We start from the raw sequence: 16,271 nt of genomic DNA, 5'->3' as shown, positions 1-16,271 counted from the left end.
ATACTGAGGAAGTTTCCTCCTGTTCTTAGTGTTTAAAGTGTTTTTAATCAAGAAATGGTGCTGGATTTTGTCAAATGCCTTTTCTGCATCAGTTGAGATGATCATGCATGTGTTCTTTTTTTTTCCTTCACTCTGATAATGTGGTGTACTACATTAATTGATTTTCTTATGTTGAACCACCTTTGCACAACAGAGTGAAATCCCACTTGCATCCTGGCGTTTAATTCTTTTAATATGCTGCTGGATTCGGTTTTCTAGTATTTTGTTTAGGATTTTTGCATCTATATTCATAAGAGATATTGGTCTGTAGTTTTCTTTTCTTTTGCTGTCTTTATCTTATCTGGCTTTGGTGTGATGGTAATGTTGGCCTCATAGAATGAATTAGGGAGTGTTTCCTCCTCTTGAGTTTTTTGGAAGAGTGTGAGAAGAATTGGAGTTAAATTTTCTTAGAATGTTTGGTGAAATTCCCCTATGAAGCTATCTGGTTCTGGGCTTTTCTTTGTTGGGAGGTTTTTGATTATTGACTCAATCTATATACTAGTAATTAGTATATTGATATTTTGTTTCTTCTTGAGTCAATGGAGGTAGTTTGTGTGTTTTTAAGAACTTTTCCATTTCATCTTGGTTATCTAATTTATAGGCATACCACTGTTCATAGTATCCTCTTATAGTCCTTTTTATTTCTGTGGGATCGGTAGTAATATTTCCCTCTTCATTTTTTTATTTTTGTTATTTTTATTCTCTTTTTCTTTGTCAGTCTAGCTAAAGGTTTGTCAATTTTACTGATCTTTTCAAAGAACCAATTTTTCATTTTGCTAATTCTCTCTATTGTTTTGTATTCTATTTTATTTATCTCCACTCTAAAATTTATTACTTCTTTCTTTCTGTTTCCTTTGGGTTTATTTTCTCTTCTTTTTCTATTTCTTTCAGTTTTGAGGTTAGGTCTATGATTTGAGATCTTTTTTCTTTTTAATGTAAGCATTTGAAGCTGAATTTTCCCTTTCATCACCACCTTTACTACATCCCATAAGTTTTGTCATGTTGTGTTTTTATTTTCATTCACCTCTATATACTTCCTAATTTTGCTTTTGATTTTCTCTTTAAACTCATTTGTTGTTTAAGAGTATGTTGTTTAACAGCCATATATTTGTGAATTTTCCATTTTACCTTGTTATTGATTTCTCGCTTCATTTCATTGTGGTCAGAGAATATGCATTGTATGATTTCAATATTTTTTTAGTTTATTGAATCTAGTTTTGTAACCAAAACAAAAAATGGCCTATCTTGGAGAATGATCCATATGTACTTGAGAAGAAAGTGTGTTCTGTTTTTGATGGGTATAGTGTTCCATATGTATCTTTTAGGTCTTGTTGGTTTAGTGTATCATTCAAAGTCCTATCCTTCCTTATTGATCTTTGACTAGATGTTCTAACCATTATTGAAAATGGTGCATCAATGTCTCCTACTATTAATGTAGAATCATCAATTTCTTCCTTCAAATCTGTCAGTATTCGCTTAATATAATTGGGCTCTGCTATTATGTACATTTATATTTATAATTGTTATGTTTTCTTGTTGAATTGACCCCTTTAACAGTATATAATGACCATTTTTGTCTCTCATAACCATTTTGCCATAGTCTATTTTCCAATATTACTATAGTCACCTCAGCTCTCTTTGGGTTACCACTTGTATGGTATACTTTTTTCCCATAATTTCATCCTCAAATAATTGTATCTTTGAATTTAAGGTGAGTCTCATGCAGATAGCATGTAGTTGGGTCATGCTCTGTATCCACTCTGCTAGTCTCTACCTTTCAACTGGAGAGTTTTAATTCATTTACATGTAAAGTCACTACTGATAATATGAGACTTCCTTCTGCCATTTTTCTATTTAGTCTTTCTATGTTTTATGCTCCCACACACACACACACTTTATTTTTATTTGCTTTTTTGTGTTGTACCATATTGAGTGTGTTCTCATTTTTATCTGGATATATTTTCCATCTATTTTCCTTGAGGTTACCATAGGGTTGAAATTTAATATCCTAAATATATAACAATTGTATTTGGTTTGATACCAATTTAATTTCAATAGTACGCACATATACTTCTCTTATACACCTCTGTGTCCCTTCACTATTTTTTTTTACTTGTTACCAGTTATTTCTTTGTTCTTCAGTTGTCCAAAAACAGAGCAGTCATTACATTTTATGCATCTGCATTTTGGTACCTGTAGGAAGTAAAAAATGAAGTCACATACTAAACAATACATAACAATAATACTGGCATTTATAATTACCCAAATGGTTATCTTACAGTAGGTCTTTTATTTCTTCATGCTGCTTTGAACCACTGTCTAGTGTCCTTTCCTTTCAGTATGAAGAACTCCCTTTAGCATTGCTTGCAGAACAGGTCTATTGGTGATGAACTCCCTCAGCTTTTGTTATCTGAGAATGCCTTCATCTCTCCCTCTTTTTTGAAAGAGTCTCACTGGGCATGGTATTCTTGGCTGGCAGTTGTTTTCCTTCAGTACTTTAAATATTTCAACCCACTGACTTCTTGCCTCCATGATTTCTGAAGAGAAATCAGAACTTAATCTAATTAGGATTCCCTTGTTTTTTAACATGTTGCTTTTCTCTTGCAGCTTTCAGAATCATTTTCTTGTCCTTTGCATTTGAAAGTGTAATCAGTATATGATGGGATATATTTTTTGTCATGTTTATCCTGTTTGGTGTTCTCTGGGTTCCTTGGATGTGCATATTCATGTCTTCTGCCAAGTTTAGAAAGTTCTCTGCCATTATTTCTTTGAATAATCCTTCTGCCCCTTTTCTCTTTCTTCTTATTCTGGGACTCACATAATATGCATGTTGGTGCACTTGCTGGTGTCTCAGATGTGTCATGTTATTTTCACTTTTATTATTTCTTTTTTTCTTTTTGCTCCTCAGTCTGATTCATTTCAAGTGTCTTGTCTTCAAATTCACTTGTTCTTTTTTCTGTCAGCTCCAATCTGCTCTTGAAACACTCCTACATATTTTTCATTTAAGTTATTGTGGTCTTCAACTCCAATAGTTATGTTTGGTTCCTTTTTCAAAATCTCTATCTCTTAACTTAGATTCTCAAACTGCTCATTCATTGTTTTCCTGATATTCTTTAGTTCTTTCTCTGTAGTTTCATCTTCTTGATCAATTTTAAGATTTTTTTAAGTGTTGTTCAGTATGCCCATATTCATATCTTCTTCTTTGGTGTTTTCTGGATTTTTATCCATTTCCTTTGGGTAGGCCATTATGTCCTCTTTCTTTGTCTTGTACTCTTTGTTTTCTGCACACTGTACACTTTAATATTTTAAAAGTTTAACTCTGGCATTTATTCCCTAAGACGTCTATTTCTTTGTTTTTTAACAAGCTGGTGATAAGGCAGAGATTATCTTGCACTTCAGCCTCTTATCAGGAAGGTGTGCCCAAGGTGAATGCAGTGTACAGGGTTTTCCTGTCTTTTTGAGACTCTGTCTTATCCTGGGCTTTTGCTTGTTAGTGGTTTTGGAGTTCCCACATTTAAAGAAGTTTGGTTGTCCCCTCTGATTCCCAGAGGACAGACTTCTTTCTCCTGGTGTTTGAAGTCAGCAGGCCTTTGTCCCAAAATGTCCACCTCTATAGTATTTTGTACTCCTTTCTTTTGTTTCAAGCTAATTTTGCCTGGAGGGCAAATTCTGGGAGGACAGGTACTCCAGAGATGATTTTCCAAAGTCAGTACTTCCCAGCTAAAACAGGGTCAGGGATCCACAAAGGGGCACAGACTGGCTCAATAGTGCCTTGGGGCCAGGAATGCCGAGGTCTATTCTGAAGGCTCTCCAAAGCTGAGCTTTCCTGGTCTTCCCAGCATATGCAGCCCTTCAGCTATCTGTCTCCCTCATCCTGAGGAAGTGCTGCATCTTTACATCTCTACCTCCTCTACATTTGCTGTCCAGCCATGTTTGAAACAATGGCTGCCACTACCTTTGTCTAGCACTGGTTGAAACAATAGAGCCAGGTCCCCAGTGATCTGACTTTGCTAGGTAAAGCTGTGATTAGTGACCAGTCATGCTTAGCCCTCTTTTGGGGCTGAACCCCAAAGAGTTTGCCATGAGAGTGGGAGATTGTTGCCAGTAGTTGCCACACAGAAAGAGCAATTTACTGTTCTTTACTGGAGTTTATCAGCCTTTCCTCCTGCTTTTCCCCAGATGCTGTACAATGTTCTTCTTGCCTCTGGAGTTTCAAAATAGCTGTTGCAGATAGCTCCTGCCTGTTTACTAGCTGTTTTGGTGGAAGGACATATTCCTGGAGTCCCCTACTCCACCATCTTCCCCAGAAGATATTTGTCCGTTCTTTTTTAACCAGTTCTAATTCTTAGAAAACTCTCATATTGAGGCATAAGTAAGACTGTCCTTGGGGAAGGAGGAAAGGGAGGAGGGATTGGAGTCCATCTCATCTACTCACAGAATGGCTTACTCAATCCTTACCCACTGCCACATGACTAAGACCACATATGAATATGTGTCCCTATTTTCTTTCTTTCTTCAAAAATATGTTGACAGAGTCATTTGTTTCCACACTTGAGAAATAAGAAAGAAGCCACAACATCTGGGATTGATTCTCAAAATTTCCCAACACCATTGTTGTGCTTTCCTATGCCTGCTGCCTCTGCAACCCAAGGGTGTCCCATACCCTTGAGGGTGTGAAGGGAGAGAAGCAAAAGTCAGGGGATGCTTCCACCTGAAATAATTGGAATTGGAATGTAATTTGGTCAGAGTGGGATGACTTCTCCATTTCCAAAGGCTTTAAAATTATTTGAAATTTAGGAAGTATAACAAGATGAGTATTTTCTGAGAATTTGGAGACAAACACTGAAGAGTTTTGGTATCTCACTCCACTCCTCCTTTTCCTCTTCCCCCCGATTTCCCCAAATTTCTCTCTCCTGTTGCCTGTTTTGTTTCTCCTCTATTAACCCATTTCCTTTCTAATTCATTCTCTTTTCCATCTCCTTTCTTATGCTCTTTAACCCTCCTTGTCTCAACTCCTCTTCCCCCCTTTTCCTCTTTTCTACAGTACCCACTTGACTTCATTCCTCACACTCAAGTTTCCACCCTAAGAAAGACTTTTTGGGCTCTCTTTTGCCTTTTCACCTTACTATCTCAGTACTTAAAGGCACTTATGTGCAATATATATTTGCAATGACCCTGAGGACACACTAGTGAACTGACCCCAAGTCAGTGTTCTTCTCAGACGTGAGGATGGGGCTACAGAATTTTACACTTACTTTTAGTGGAGGTCAGCCATTGATGATTTTCTTGGGAAGGTCAAGGTGCCTCTTATTTTGTACCTCTTCCAACTATTGATCTTTCATATAATGTCAGGGTCTGGGGTGCACAGTTGGGGTATTGGCAAGATGACCTATGGGACTTTTAGGCTGGGCAACCATTGTGAGATTTGGGGCATCATGGAGAACTAAAAGAAAAGAAACACAGGAGGTAAAATTTCAAGATTCACACTTCTTAGAGGCACAAGAGATCTGGGGTTTATAAACAGAAAAAAATTACCTAGAGGAGGTCACCTTCCACAGCAACAGCACTGGCCTTCTTCTATCTGCCTCGGCTGGTCTCAGGACTCTCCACAGATCCAGGCCCCTCGAAGCTGTGAGGAACACGCATCAGGTGCTCAACTCAGAAAAAAGGATGTTACAACAGAAGTAGGGGAAAGTCAGCTGTGCTACCTGTTTAGAAAATGCACTTGGGAAGTATTTGTTTAAAGGAATGCATAGAATTAAAGTGGAGGGTGGGCAGATGGCAGCATTGTAATGACCAATGGTATTTTCACTCTGTAGTCGAAGGATTGGAGTCACCCAAAGGTAAAAAATAAAACTACTTTTGGGTTTGATGATTTCTTGTAAGGTAAAGGAAAAGTACAAAAATAGCCTTATTGTAATATAATTTATCACATAAATATGGGTTGAATTGTGACCATCTCATATCTTCTAAGATATAGCTTCTATATATACTAAATCTGGAAATGACACAGGTAGTTGATAAGGAGATATATATATGCAAAATTTATACAGTGGCTAATATATGTTACATATATATGTAAAATTTATACCATGTTTACTTCCAAAAAGGATGAGAGTACATATTTACAATGTTACAAAATAAGAAAAAAAATAAGAAAGTAACAGAGAAATAATCATCACTAGGTCCCTTCCTAAGCTCTAAATTTAATGTTCCTGGCAGCAAAGTGAAAATAGGATGTTAAGTTGCATATTCTTCACAGCCTGATAAAAAGGAAACATAAAAATTCATGTAAAGAAGAAATTATTTTAAAGGACACCGAGTAACACAAAGACCAAAGTCTGAAATCCTAGCTGAGCAAAAGCACAGAAATTTCTCATAAGTAGATTTCTCAGGGTTGTCTTCTATAAAAAGGAACAGCAAATTGTTAAATCTCGACTTATACATTTCTCCAGTGAACTAAGACAACAATAGTCCAAGTGTGTTGGTTTCTTATGCTCTAAGGACTATATAAAGGGATAAGACTTACAAAAACAAGAGGAATTTATGTCAAACTTGATCTCTGCACTATATCTCTCAAATTTCACATCTCAAACAAGTTTTGGCAAGTGGTAGATCACAGGAGATTTAGTGTTGAATACTTTGTCATGCACCTGGAATGATTAATGAATGACCCACATACTTTAGCCATGAGAGAAAAGCAGGCAGAGAGTTCCAAAGAAGTGTCTAGAATGCAAGTAGGGAAGTGAGGAAATGTCATTAATTGAAGCTTCACATGCTGTACTCTGCACCTTAATTCTTGAGAAAGCCACATGACTGGGCTAGAGATAATGTAATTAGGTCCACACGGGAAGGGGTCCACCACTCTGGAGAAGAGCTAAACTATTTTAGTAATGACAGACTGCCTTCGCATGACTTAGTGTTTTAAAGTGAAATTACTGAAACCCCAACTAAAGAAAATCTTGGAATGTAGAAAAATGTGCTAAAGGACAATAAAGTCGGTGATTTGTCTTGTAATCACTAGAGAGAGAATCAGATTTCTACAATCACTCTTGCAGAAGTCGAAGTGTGATTAACACAGTCTGGCTGTTAGGCCCACATTGCTTATTGAGATATGTTGTAATTCTATTTAAGTTGCTTAAAGGAGACTGGAACTTTTAGACTTTACATATGACTTCATCTTAATTCCACTGAGGTGTCCTCTTAAAACCTCTGCCAGGAGTAGTTCTGATTTCCCAAAGGCCTTAATTGAATCCTAAAATAGGACGGTAGTACTCAACTTCCTCAGACGTGAAGCACACAGGCAGTTTTCAGCCTATTTACAAACCAATGAGTTGTAAGCAACTCCAGGAAACAGCCTTAGCCCTGGGCTATGAAGTTGTTACACGTTCAAATATGCTCACAGAATTAGAAAGACCCTCATCCCATCTCTAATTTACAAAACCTCTCCATTCCAGTTATGCGGATGGTCAGACTCAGGGATAATAATATTGAGAAGGAAAAAAATCTAAAACTAAGTATTCATTTCAATCTAGTCCCAACCACTCATCTCAAGCAGAGACATAGGGAAAAAAAAAAAAAAGATTATTAATCAACCATTCCAATCACTTGATCAGAAATATGAGTGAAATTCTCTGTAGATTTATCCCATAGGCAGCCATTGAGCTTCATTAGATAGTGGTGATAAATGGGTTTAAACAAGTATTTTCCCTTTTTTGATGAGGACACTATTTCCTGCAGATAAGGTCAAGGAGAAATAGTCTTCTCAGTATAAACTTCCCATGAATTCAGCTTTTAATAACATCATTTTCTCATTAACATGTCAATTTCTATGATTATTACAGTTAACTTTTTAAAATCAAATTTTATTTTTTTAAACAATTTTATTGATACATATTGTAATGAAGCATGAATCCATTCAAAGGGCACAATCAATGGTATTTTGTATAATCACATAGTTGTATATTCATCATTTCAGTCATTAGAGCATTTTCATTATTCCAATTTTAATAAGAAACAAAAAATAGACAAGTGAACAACAAAAAAATCCTCACATCTCAATTGCTCTCTGATTCCCCTTCTATAAATAGCTGCTGTTCTGTTTCTGTCTCTCTAGTTTATTTGTATTTATATTCCGTAAAAACAGTCATATATGCAATATCATGCATATTCATATTTTATATGAGGTTTTACTGTGTTATACAGTTCCATGTTACATTTTTTTTAGCTTTCCTTCTAGTAACATACTTGTCCTTATACTTTCCCTTTCAACCACTGCCGTACCCACATAATAGCTCTACTAGTTACAAACACTATGATGTATTTTTATAATTTCTATTCATTTCGAAAAATTTACAAAAAACCTTTTTACCAATTCTGCACAGATTTATGCTCAGCTTTCCCTTCTCTACCGTCCTTCTATTTTCTGGTGCCCTATATTCTAATTATTAGCTCCATGAGTTTACACAATATATCTAGTTCATAATAGTGCAATCATACAATATTTGTCCTTTTAGTCTGGCTTTCTTCAATAAACCTAATGTCCTCCAGCTTCATCCATGTGTTTCACAACTTCATTTCTACTTATAGCTGCATAATATTCCATTGTGTATATATACCACAATTTGTTTATCCTTTTACTGGCTGATGGACACCTGGGTTGTTTCCATATTTTAGCAACTGTGAATAACTTGCTATGGACGTCAGTGTACAGATGTCGGTTTGTATCTCTGCTCTCAGTTCTTCTGAGTATATACCAGGTAGTAGGATTGTCAGGTCACATGGCAAGTCTATATTCAACTTTCTTAGCAACTGTCAAAATGTCCTCCACAGTGGCTGTACCATTCTACATTCCCACCAACAGTGATTATGCATTCTCATCTCTCCACATCCTCTCCTACCTTGTAGTTTTCTGACCTTTTAATAGTGGCCATTATAATAGGTGTAAAATGATATCTCACTGTAGTTTTGATTTGCATTTCCATAATTGCTAGTGAAGTTGAATATTTTTCATGTATTTTTTTCATCATTTTTGCTTCCTTTTTTGGAGAAATGTCTATTCAAGCCTTTTGCCAATTTCATAATTGGATGGTTTGTCTTTATATTGTTGAGTTGCAGTATCTCTTTACATAGCATGGATATTAAACCCTTATCAGATATGTGATTTCCAAATAGTTTTTCCGATTGAGTCAGCTGCCTTTTCACACTTTTGACCAAGTCCTTTGAGGTACAAAAGTGTTTTAATTTTGAGTAGGTCCCATTTATCTATTATTTCTTCCATTGATCATGGTTTAGGTGTAAGGTTTAAGAAACTACTGCCTACCACAAGATCTTGAAAATACTTTCCTATATTTTCTTCTAGGAGATTTATTGTTAGCTTTTCTATTTAGGTCCCTGATCCATTTTGAGTTAAGTTTGTACAAAGCATGAGATAGGGGTCCTCTTTCTTTCTTTTGGATATGGCTATCCAGTTCTCTCAGCACCATTTGTTGAATAGACTGTTCTGGCCCAGCTGGGAGGGCTTGACAGCCTTGTCAAAAAATCACTTGACTAGATGTGAGGGTCTATTTCTGAGTTCTTGACTCAGTTCCATCGATAAGCATGTCTATTTTTATACCAGTACTATGCTATTTTTACCACTGTCGATAACTAATAATGCTTTAAAGTCAGGAAGTGAGAGTCCTCCCACTTTGTTCTTCTTTTTAAAGACATTTTTGGCTATTCAGGAATCCTTACCCTTCCAAATAAATTTGATAATTGGCTTTTCTGTAAAAAGACTGTTGGATTTTTTTGGAATTGTGTCAAATCTGTAATTAGTTTGGATAGAATTGACATCTTAATGATATTTAGTTTTCCAGTCCATGAACACATAATATCCTTCCATTTATTTGTCTTATTCATTTCCTTTCAGTAATGTTTTATAGTTTTCCAAATACAGTTCCTTTATGTCCTTGGCTAAGTTTATTCCTAAATATTTGATTCTTTAGTTGCTATTATAAATGGAATTTCTTTTCTGATTTCCTTCTCAGATTGCTCACCAGTAATGTATAGAAATGCTTTTGACTTTTGCATATTAATCTTGTATTCTGCCATTTTATTGAACTTGTCTATTAGCTCTAATAGTTTTGTTATGAATTTTTCAGGATTTTCTAGATATAGGATAATATCGTCAGTGCGTAGTGAATGTTTTACTTCTTCCTTTCCTATTTGGGTGCCTTTTATTTCTTTATCTAACCTAATTGCTCTCTCTAGAACTTCTAGCACAATACTGAGTAACAGTGGTGACAGAGGGCATCCCTATCTTGTTTCTGATCTCATCAGGGAAGCTTTCAGTCTCTCACTGTTTTTTCTTTTGGAAAGATTTTTATTTATTTATTTATTTCTCTCCCTTCCCCCCCCACCCCGGTAGTCTGTTCTATGTGTCTATTTGCTGCGTCTTCTTTGTCCACTTCTGTTGTTGTCAGCAGCACAGGAATCTGTGTTTCTTTTTGCTGTGTCATCTTGTTGTGTCAGTTCCTGTGTATGCAGCACCATTCCTGGACAGGCTGCACTTTCTTTTGCGCTGGGCAGCTCTCCTTATGGGGTGCACTCCTTGCAGGTGGGGCTCCCCTATGCAGGGGCACCCCTGTGTGGCACGGCACTCCTTGCGCACATCACCACTGAGCATGGGCCAGCTGCACACAGGTCAAGGAGGCCTGGGGTTTGAACTGCAGACTTCCCATGTGGTAGACGGACGCCCTAATCATTGGGCCAAGTCCACCGCCCAGTTTTTCACTGTTGAGTGCAATATTAGCATTAGGTTTTTCATATACGCACTTTATCATATTGAGAAAGCTTCCGTCTATTCCTATCTTTTGGAGTGTTATTATCAAAAAGGCTGTTGTATTTTGTCAAATGCTTTTTCTGCATCGAGAGCATCATGTGATTTTTATTCTTCAATTTATTAATGTGATTTATTACACTAATTGATTTTCTTGTGTTGAACCACCCTTGCACACCTGGGATAAAACTCACTTGATTGTGGTATATAATTCTTTCAGTGTGCTTTTGGATTCAGTTTGCAAGTATTTTGTTGAAGATTTTTGTATCTATATTCATTAGGGAAATTAGTGTGTAATTTTCTTTGTTTCATAGTATGTCTATCTGGTTTTGGTATTAGGATGATGCTGGCTTTGTTAGAATGAGTTTAGTAGCATTCTTTCTTGTTCAATTTTTTTGAAGAACTTAAGCAAGATCTGCATTAAGTCATCTCTGAATAATTGGTAGAATTCACCTGTGAAGCCATCTGGTCCTGGTCTTTTCATCTTTGGGAGTTTTTATAATTGTTTCAATCTCTTCACCTGTGATTGGTTTGTTGTGGTCTTCTACTTCTTCTATGTTCAGCGTAGGTGGTTTGTGTATTTCTATGAATTTGTCCATCTTGTCTACATTGTCTAATTTCTTGGCACACAGTTGTTCACAGTATCCTCTTATGATCACTCTTATTTCTGTGAGCCCCTGACTCACTCCTGATTTATTTATTTGTGTCTTCTCTCTTTTTCTCTTTGTCAGTCTGGTTAAGAGTTTGTCAATTTTATTGATATTCTTAAAGAACCAACTTTTGGTCTTGTTGATTCTCTTTATTGCTTTTTTGTACTCAATTTAATTTATTTCTGCTCTGATCTTTACTATTTTTTCCTTTGGCTTGGTTTGGGATTAGTTTGCTAGTCTTTCTCTAGTTCAGCGAGGTGTGCAGTTAGATCTTCAATTCTAGCTTTCTTCTTTTTTAATGTAAACATTGAGGGCTATAAATTTCCCTCTCAGTATTGTGTTTGTGGTGTCCCATAGGTTTTGATATTTTATGCTCTCACTTTCATTCATTTTGAGATATTTGCTAAACTCTCTTAAAATTTCTTCTTTGACACACTGATTATATGAGTGTGTTGTATAATCTCCATATATTTTTAAATTTTTCCTTTTTCCATCCATTTTTTAAAAGATTTATTTATTTATTTATTTCTCTCCCTTTCCCCCCTCCCCACTGCCCCAGTTGTCTGTTCTCTGTGTCTATTCACTGAGTGTTCTTCTTTGTCCACTTCTGTTGTTGTCAGCGGCACGGGAATCTGTGTTTCTTTTTGTTGCGTCATCTTGTTGTGTCAGCTCTCCATGTGTGCGGTACTGTTCCTGGGCAGGCTGCACTTCCTTTCGCACTGGGCGGCTCTCCTTACAGGGTGCACACCCTGCGCACGGGGCTCCCCTACGCAGGGGCATCCCTGTGTGGCAGGGCACTCCTTGCGCGCATCAGCACTGTGCGTGGGCCAGCTCCACACAGGTCAAGGAGGCTCAGGGTTTGAACCGTGGACCTCCCATGTGGTAGACAGATGCCCTAACCACTGGGCCAAGTCCACTTCCCTCCATCTATTATTAATTTCAAGCTTCATTTCTGTTATGATCAGAGAATGTGTTTTGTATTATTTCACTTTTTTAAAATTTAATGAGTCTTCCCTTGTGACCCAACATATGATCAATACTGTGGAAGGATCCATGGGCACTTGAAAAGAATGAATATCCTGGTGTTTGGGGGTGTAATGCTCTCTAGATGTCTATTAGGTCTAATTTATTTAACATATTATTCAAGCTCTCTGTTTCTTTATTAATTCTCTGTGTGTTTGTTCTATCCAATACTGAGATCATATATGGAAGTCTCCAACTATTATTTAGAGACATTTATTTCTCCCTTCAGTTTTGCCAGTGTGTGTCTCATATTATCTTGGGGCACCCAGGTTAGGTGCATAAATATTTATGAATTTCCCCTTTTATTATCATATAATTACTGTCTTCATCTCTAATAACAGTTTTGCATTTAAAATCTATTCTGTCTTCTTTAAGTATCATTACGCCAGCTCTTTTCTGGTTACTATTTGCATGAAATATATTTTTCCAGTCTTACTTTAAACCTGCTTGTGTGCTTACATCTTAGGTGAGTCTCTTGTAGACTGCATAGAGATGGCACACTTTTTCATCCATTCTGTCAGCCTATGTCTTTTGATTAAAGAGTTCAAGCCATTAACATTCAATGTTATTCCTGTAAAGGCATTACTTACTTCATCCACTCTGTCCTTGGCTTTCTCTTGTCATATCTTACTGTTGTCTGTCTTTTTACCCTTTAATTTACCCTTCTTAATAATCCTCATTTCTACACTCTTCTCCAAGTCTCTCACCCTGTTTTTTTTTCCTTTCAGGCTGTAACATTTCTTTTAGTGTCTCGTGTAATTCTGGTCTTTTGGTAACATATTCTCTCAGTTTTGTCGGTGAAGACTTTAAACTCATCCTGATTTGAATGATGGTTTGCCAGATACAGCATCTTGCTCACAATTTTTTTCTTTCAGTACCTTAAATACTTCATACCCCTTTCTTCTCACCTCCATGGTTTCTGATAAGAGGTAGGCACTTAATCTTATCTAGTTTCCCTTGTATGTGATGTTTTGCTTTTCTCTAGCTGCTTTCAGAATCCTCTATCTCTGATATTTGTCAAACTGAATAGTAGGTGGCTTGATCCCTGCTTCACATAGCAACGGGTTTTCTCCTTACTCCTCTTCTGGATTCCTGCCGATTTCCAGTTCTGGCTCCTACCTATGACTTTTTATTTATAAGGCTCCTAGTGATCCATATTAAGACCCATCCTCATGCATTTGGGCTACACCTTAACTAAAAATAACATCTTTGTTGGAAACTAAGGCATAGTGGTCTCACAAGGAGAGACGTGCTGTTTCCATGGCTACGCTTGCAACCTAAGGAATGCGGCAATTAAGAGTTTCGAGCAAACAGGATGAAGCTGTTAAAGGCTGAGAGAAAGATGATCACATACACTTTGTAATTAGATAGAACACTTAGACTTTGTACCTTAAGATTTTTTGACTTCCTTAGATCATGAGTAATGCTAATAGTTAACTGCATGTTGCTGCTTGTTCTCAAGTAGACTGGAGTATATAAAGAGTCCCTTGTAAACAATAAAGTTGTCTGATGAGTCTTTACTCACAGAACCCCCTGATTCCACCTCTCTCTCTTTTTTTCTCTTTGTTTCATTCTCTCTTTTTCTTTGTTTTATTCCCGATACCCTTGGAGCCCAAATCTCCAACACATCTTCAAGAGGTCCTAGTTACAATGGGAATAGCAAATGAGGATAGAGATTAAGAGCATGGTTTTTTCCCCTGGGTTTACTTTACTCAATCTTCTACAACTCTTCACCATGTCTGAGACACTGTTGTAAGCAATTAAACACATAAGTATTTGAAGTTTTCTGTGACTTTCCTGTACTACTCCCAGGTTTGAAAGTTGACTGAATGGCAGAGAAGAATAGAATCTTATGGTAAGAAAGTTCTTTGGAAACCTTTGGCCCAATTCCCTCTCTACTGCATGAATCCGTATTCTTTAACCATACCCAATAAGGGATAATCAAGAAGCATGACCACCTCCAGTGAGAGGTTCAGGTAAATTGCAAGGATACAAAATTCAGTTGACAACAGGTTGGTTCCAGCCATCCAATACATATGGGTGAACATACCACACATTTGTTAATACCAGTTTGGTATCATGGGAAACTCATTAAGGGTCCAGAAGATTGACTCCACAGAAATTGACCCTAGATTTCACCTGAGACCAGTGTGGATCTTGGCTATGAGACTGATAAGAAGGACCTGAAATCATTACCATGGGGAAATCATGGTCTTAAATCTATATCTCTTGTAAGATTTGTTTATAAACAAATAAGGTTAAAACCTGAGAGGAAGATTAGAAGGGTTAGCAGTTTTTTTTTCTTTTCTCTTCTGTATTTCAGAAAATGTATGCATCACCAAGTATTCATCTAATTAGACATTCCTTATTGTGCTAGGCTAAAAAATGGCCCCAAAGATATCAAGGACCTACCTAATTCCTGGAACCTGTGAATCTTTAAATGGCTAAAGGGGGGGAGCCCAGTGGTTAGGGCGTCTGTCTACCACATGGGAGGTCCGCGGTTCAAACCTCGGGCCTCCTTGACCTGTATGCAGCTGGCCCACGCACAGTGCTGATGCGCGCAAGGAGAGCCATGCCATGCAGGGATGCCCCCGCGTAGGGGAGCCCCACGCGCAAGGAGTGAGCCCCGTAAGGAGAGCCGCCCAGTGCAAAAGAAAGTTCAGCCTACCCAAGAATGGTGCTGCACACACGGAGAGCTGATGCAGCAAAATGACTCATCGAAAAGAGACACAGATTCCCATGCCACTGACAACAACAGAAGCAGACAAAAGAACACAAAGCAAATGGACACAGAAAACAGACAACTGGGGGGGGGAAGGGGAGAGAAACAAATAAAAAATAAATCTTTCAAAAATAAATAAATAAATGGCTAAAGGGACTTTGCAGATGTCATTAAGTTGAGGATCCTGAAAGGGTGGACTAGGCTGGATTATCTGGGCCCTAAATATAATCAAAAGGGTTCTTATAAGAGAGTGACAGAAGGAGATTTGACCCAGAAGAGGAAAAAAGAGTGATGTCGTTTTGGAAGCAGAGATTGCGGTGATGTGCTTTGATGATGGAGGAAGTGGCCACAAGCCAAGACATATGGGCATCCACCAGAAGCTGAAAGAAGTCAAGGAAATGGTTTCTCCCCTCAGAGTCTTCAAAAGGAAACAGCCCTGCCAATACTTTGGCTGTAGCTCAATGAAAGTGATTTCAGACTTCTAACCTCACAAATTATAAGAGAATAAATTTGTGTTGTTTTTAAGACACTAAGTTTGTGTCTTAAATTTGTGACAGCAGTAATAGGAAATTAATACATTCATCAAACATTTATTGGATTGGGAATCAAGTACTGGGAAATGCTCTTGATTTACAGATGCTGAGTGAACCTGAGCAAGTTATTAATATGTTTGAAACTCAGCTCAATCATCTCCAAAATTAGGGTGATGCTACATATTTTATAGGGCTCTTAGGGGAATTTTTTAAATAATAGAAAATCTGGCATTTATTGAATGTTTACTATTGGCCGACACATTACTTCATTTAATCCTCAAAATATTACTAAAAAAGATATATGGGGACCTCATATTTTTTTTAATGTAATATTAAAAAAAAGAATAAAGAAAAAAAAAGATACTATTGACCTAATTTTACTAATTTCATCTTAAATATAGAAAAAGGGAACAAATAGTGAGGAAACCGAGGCTTAGAGAGTATGTATCTTGCCCAAAGTTACTCAAAAGCTAGGTTGGGATTTA

The 16,271-nt window shown here is 37.1% G+C and overlaps 1 protein-coding gene across 1 annotated transcript in view; it reads right to left on the bottom strand.

The window, feature by feature from the left end:
* IL31RA (interleukin 31 receptor A) overlaps positions 1 to 16,271 on the bottom strand; it is a 56,007-nt gene that overhangs the window by 30,633 nt on the left and 9,103 nt on the right. The window contains 2 exon segments of the mRNA XM_058284342.1: positions 2,160 to 2,232; positions 5,589 to 5,661. Coding sequence (XP_058140325.1) covers positions 2,160 to 2,232; positions 5,589 to 5,661 — 146 coding nt within the window.

The sequence above is a fragment of the Dasypus novemcinctus genome, chromosome 2 (genome assembly GCF_030445035.2).
Source record: "Dasypus novemcinctus isolate mDasNov1 chromosome 2, mDasNov1.1.hap2, whole genome shotgun sequence".
Lineage (NCBI taxonomy): Eukaryota > Metazoa > Chordata > Mammalia > Cingulata > Dasypodidae > Dasypus > Dasypus novemcinctus.
This window is presented reverse-complemented; position numbering and strand designations above follow the sequence as displayed.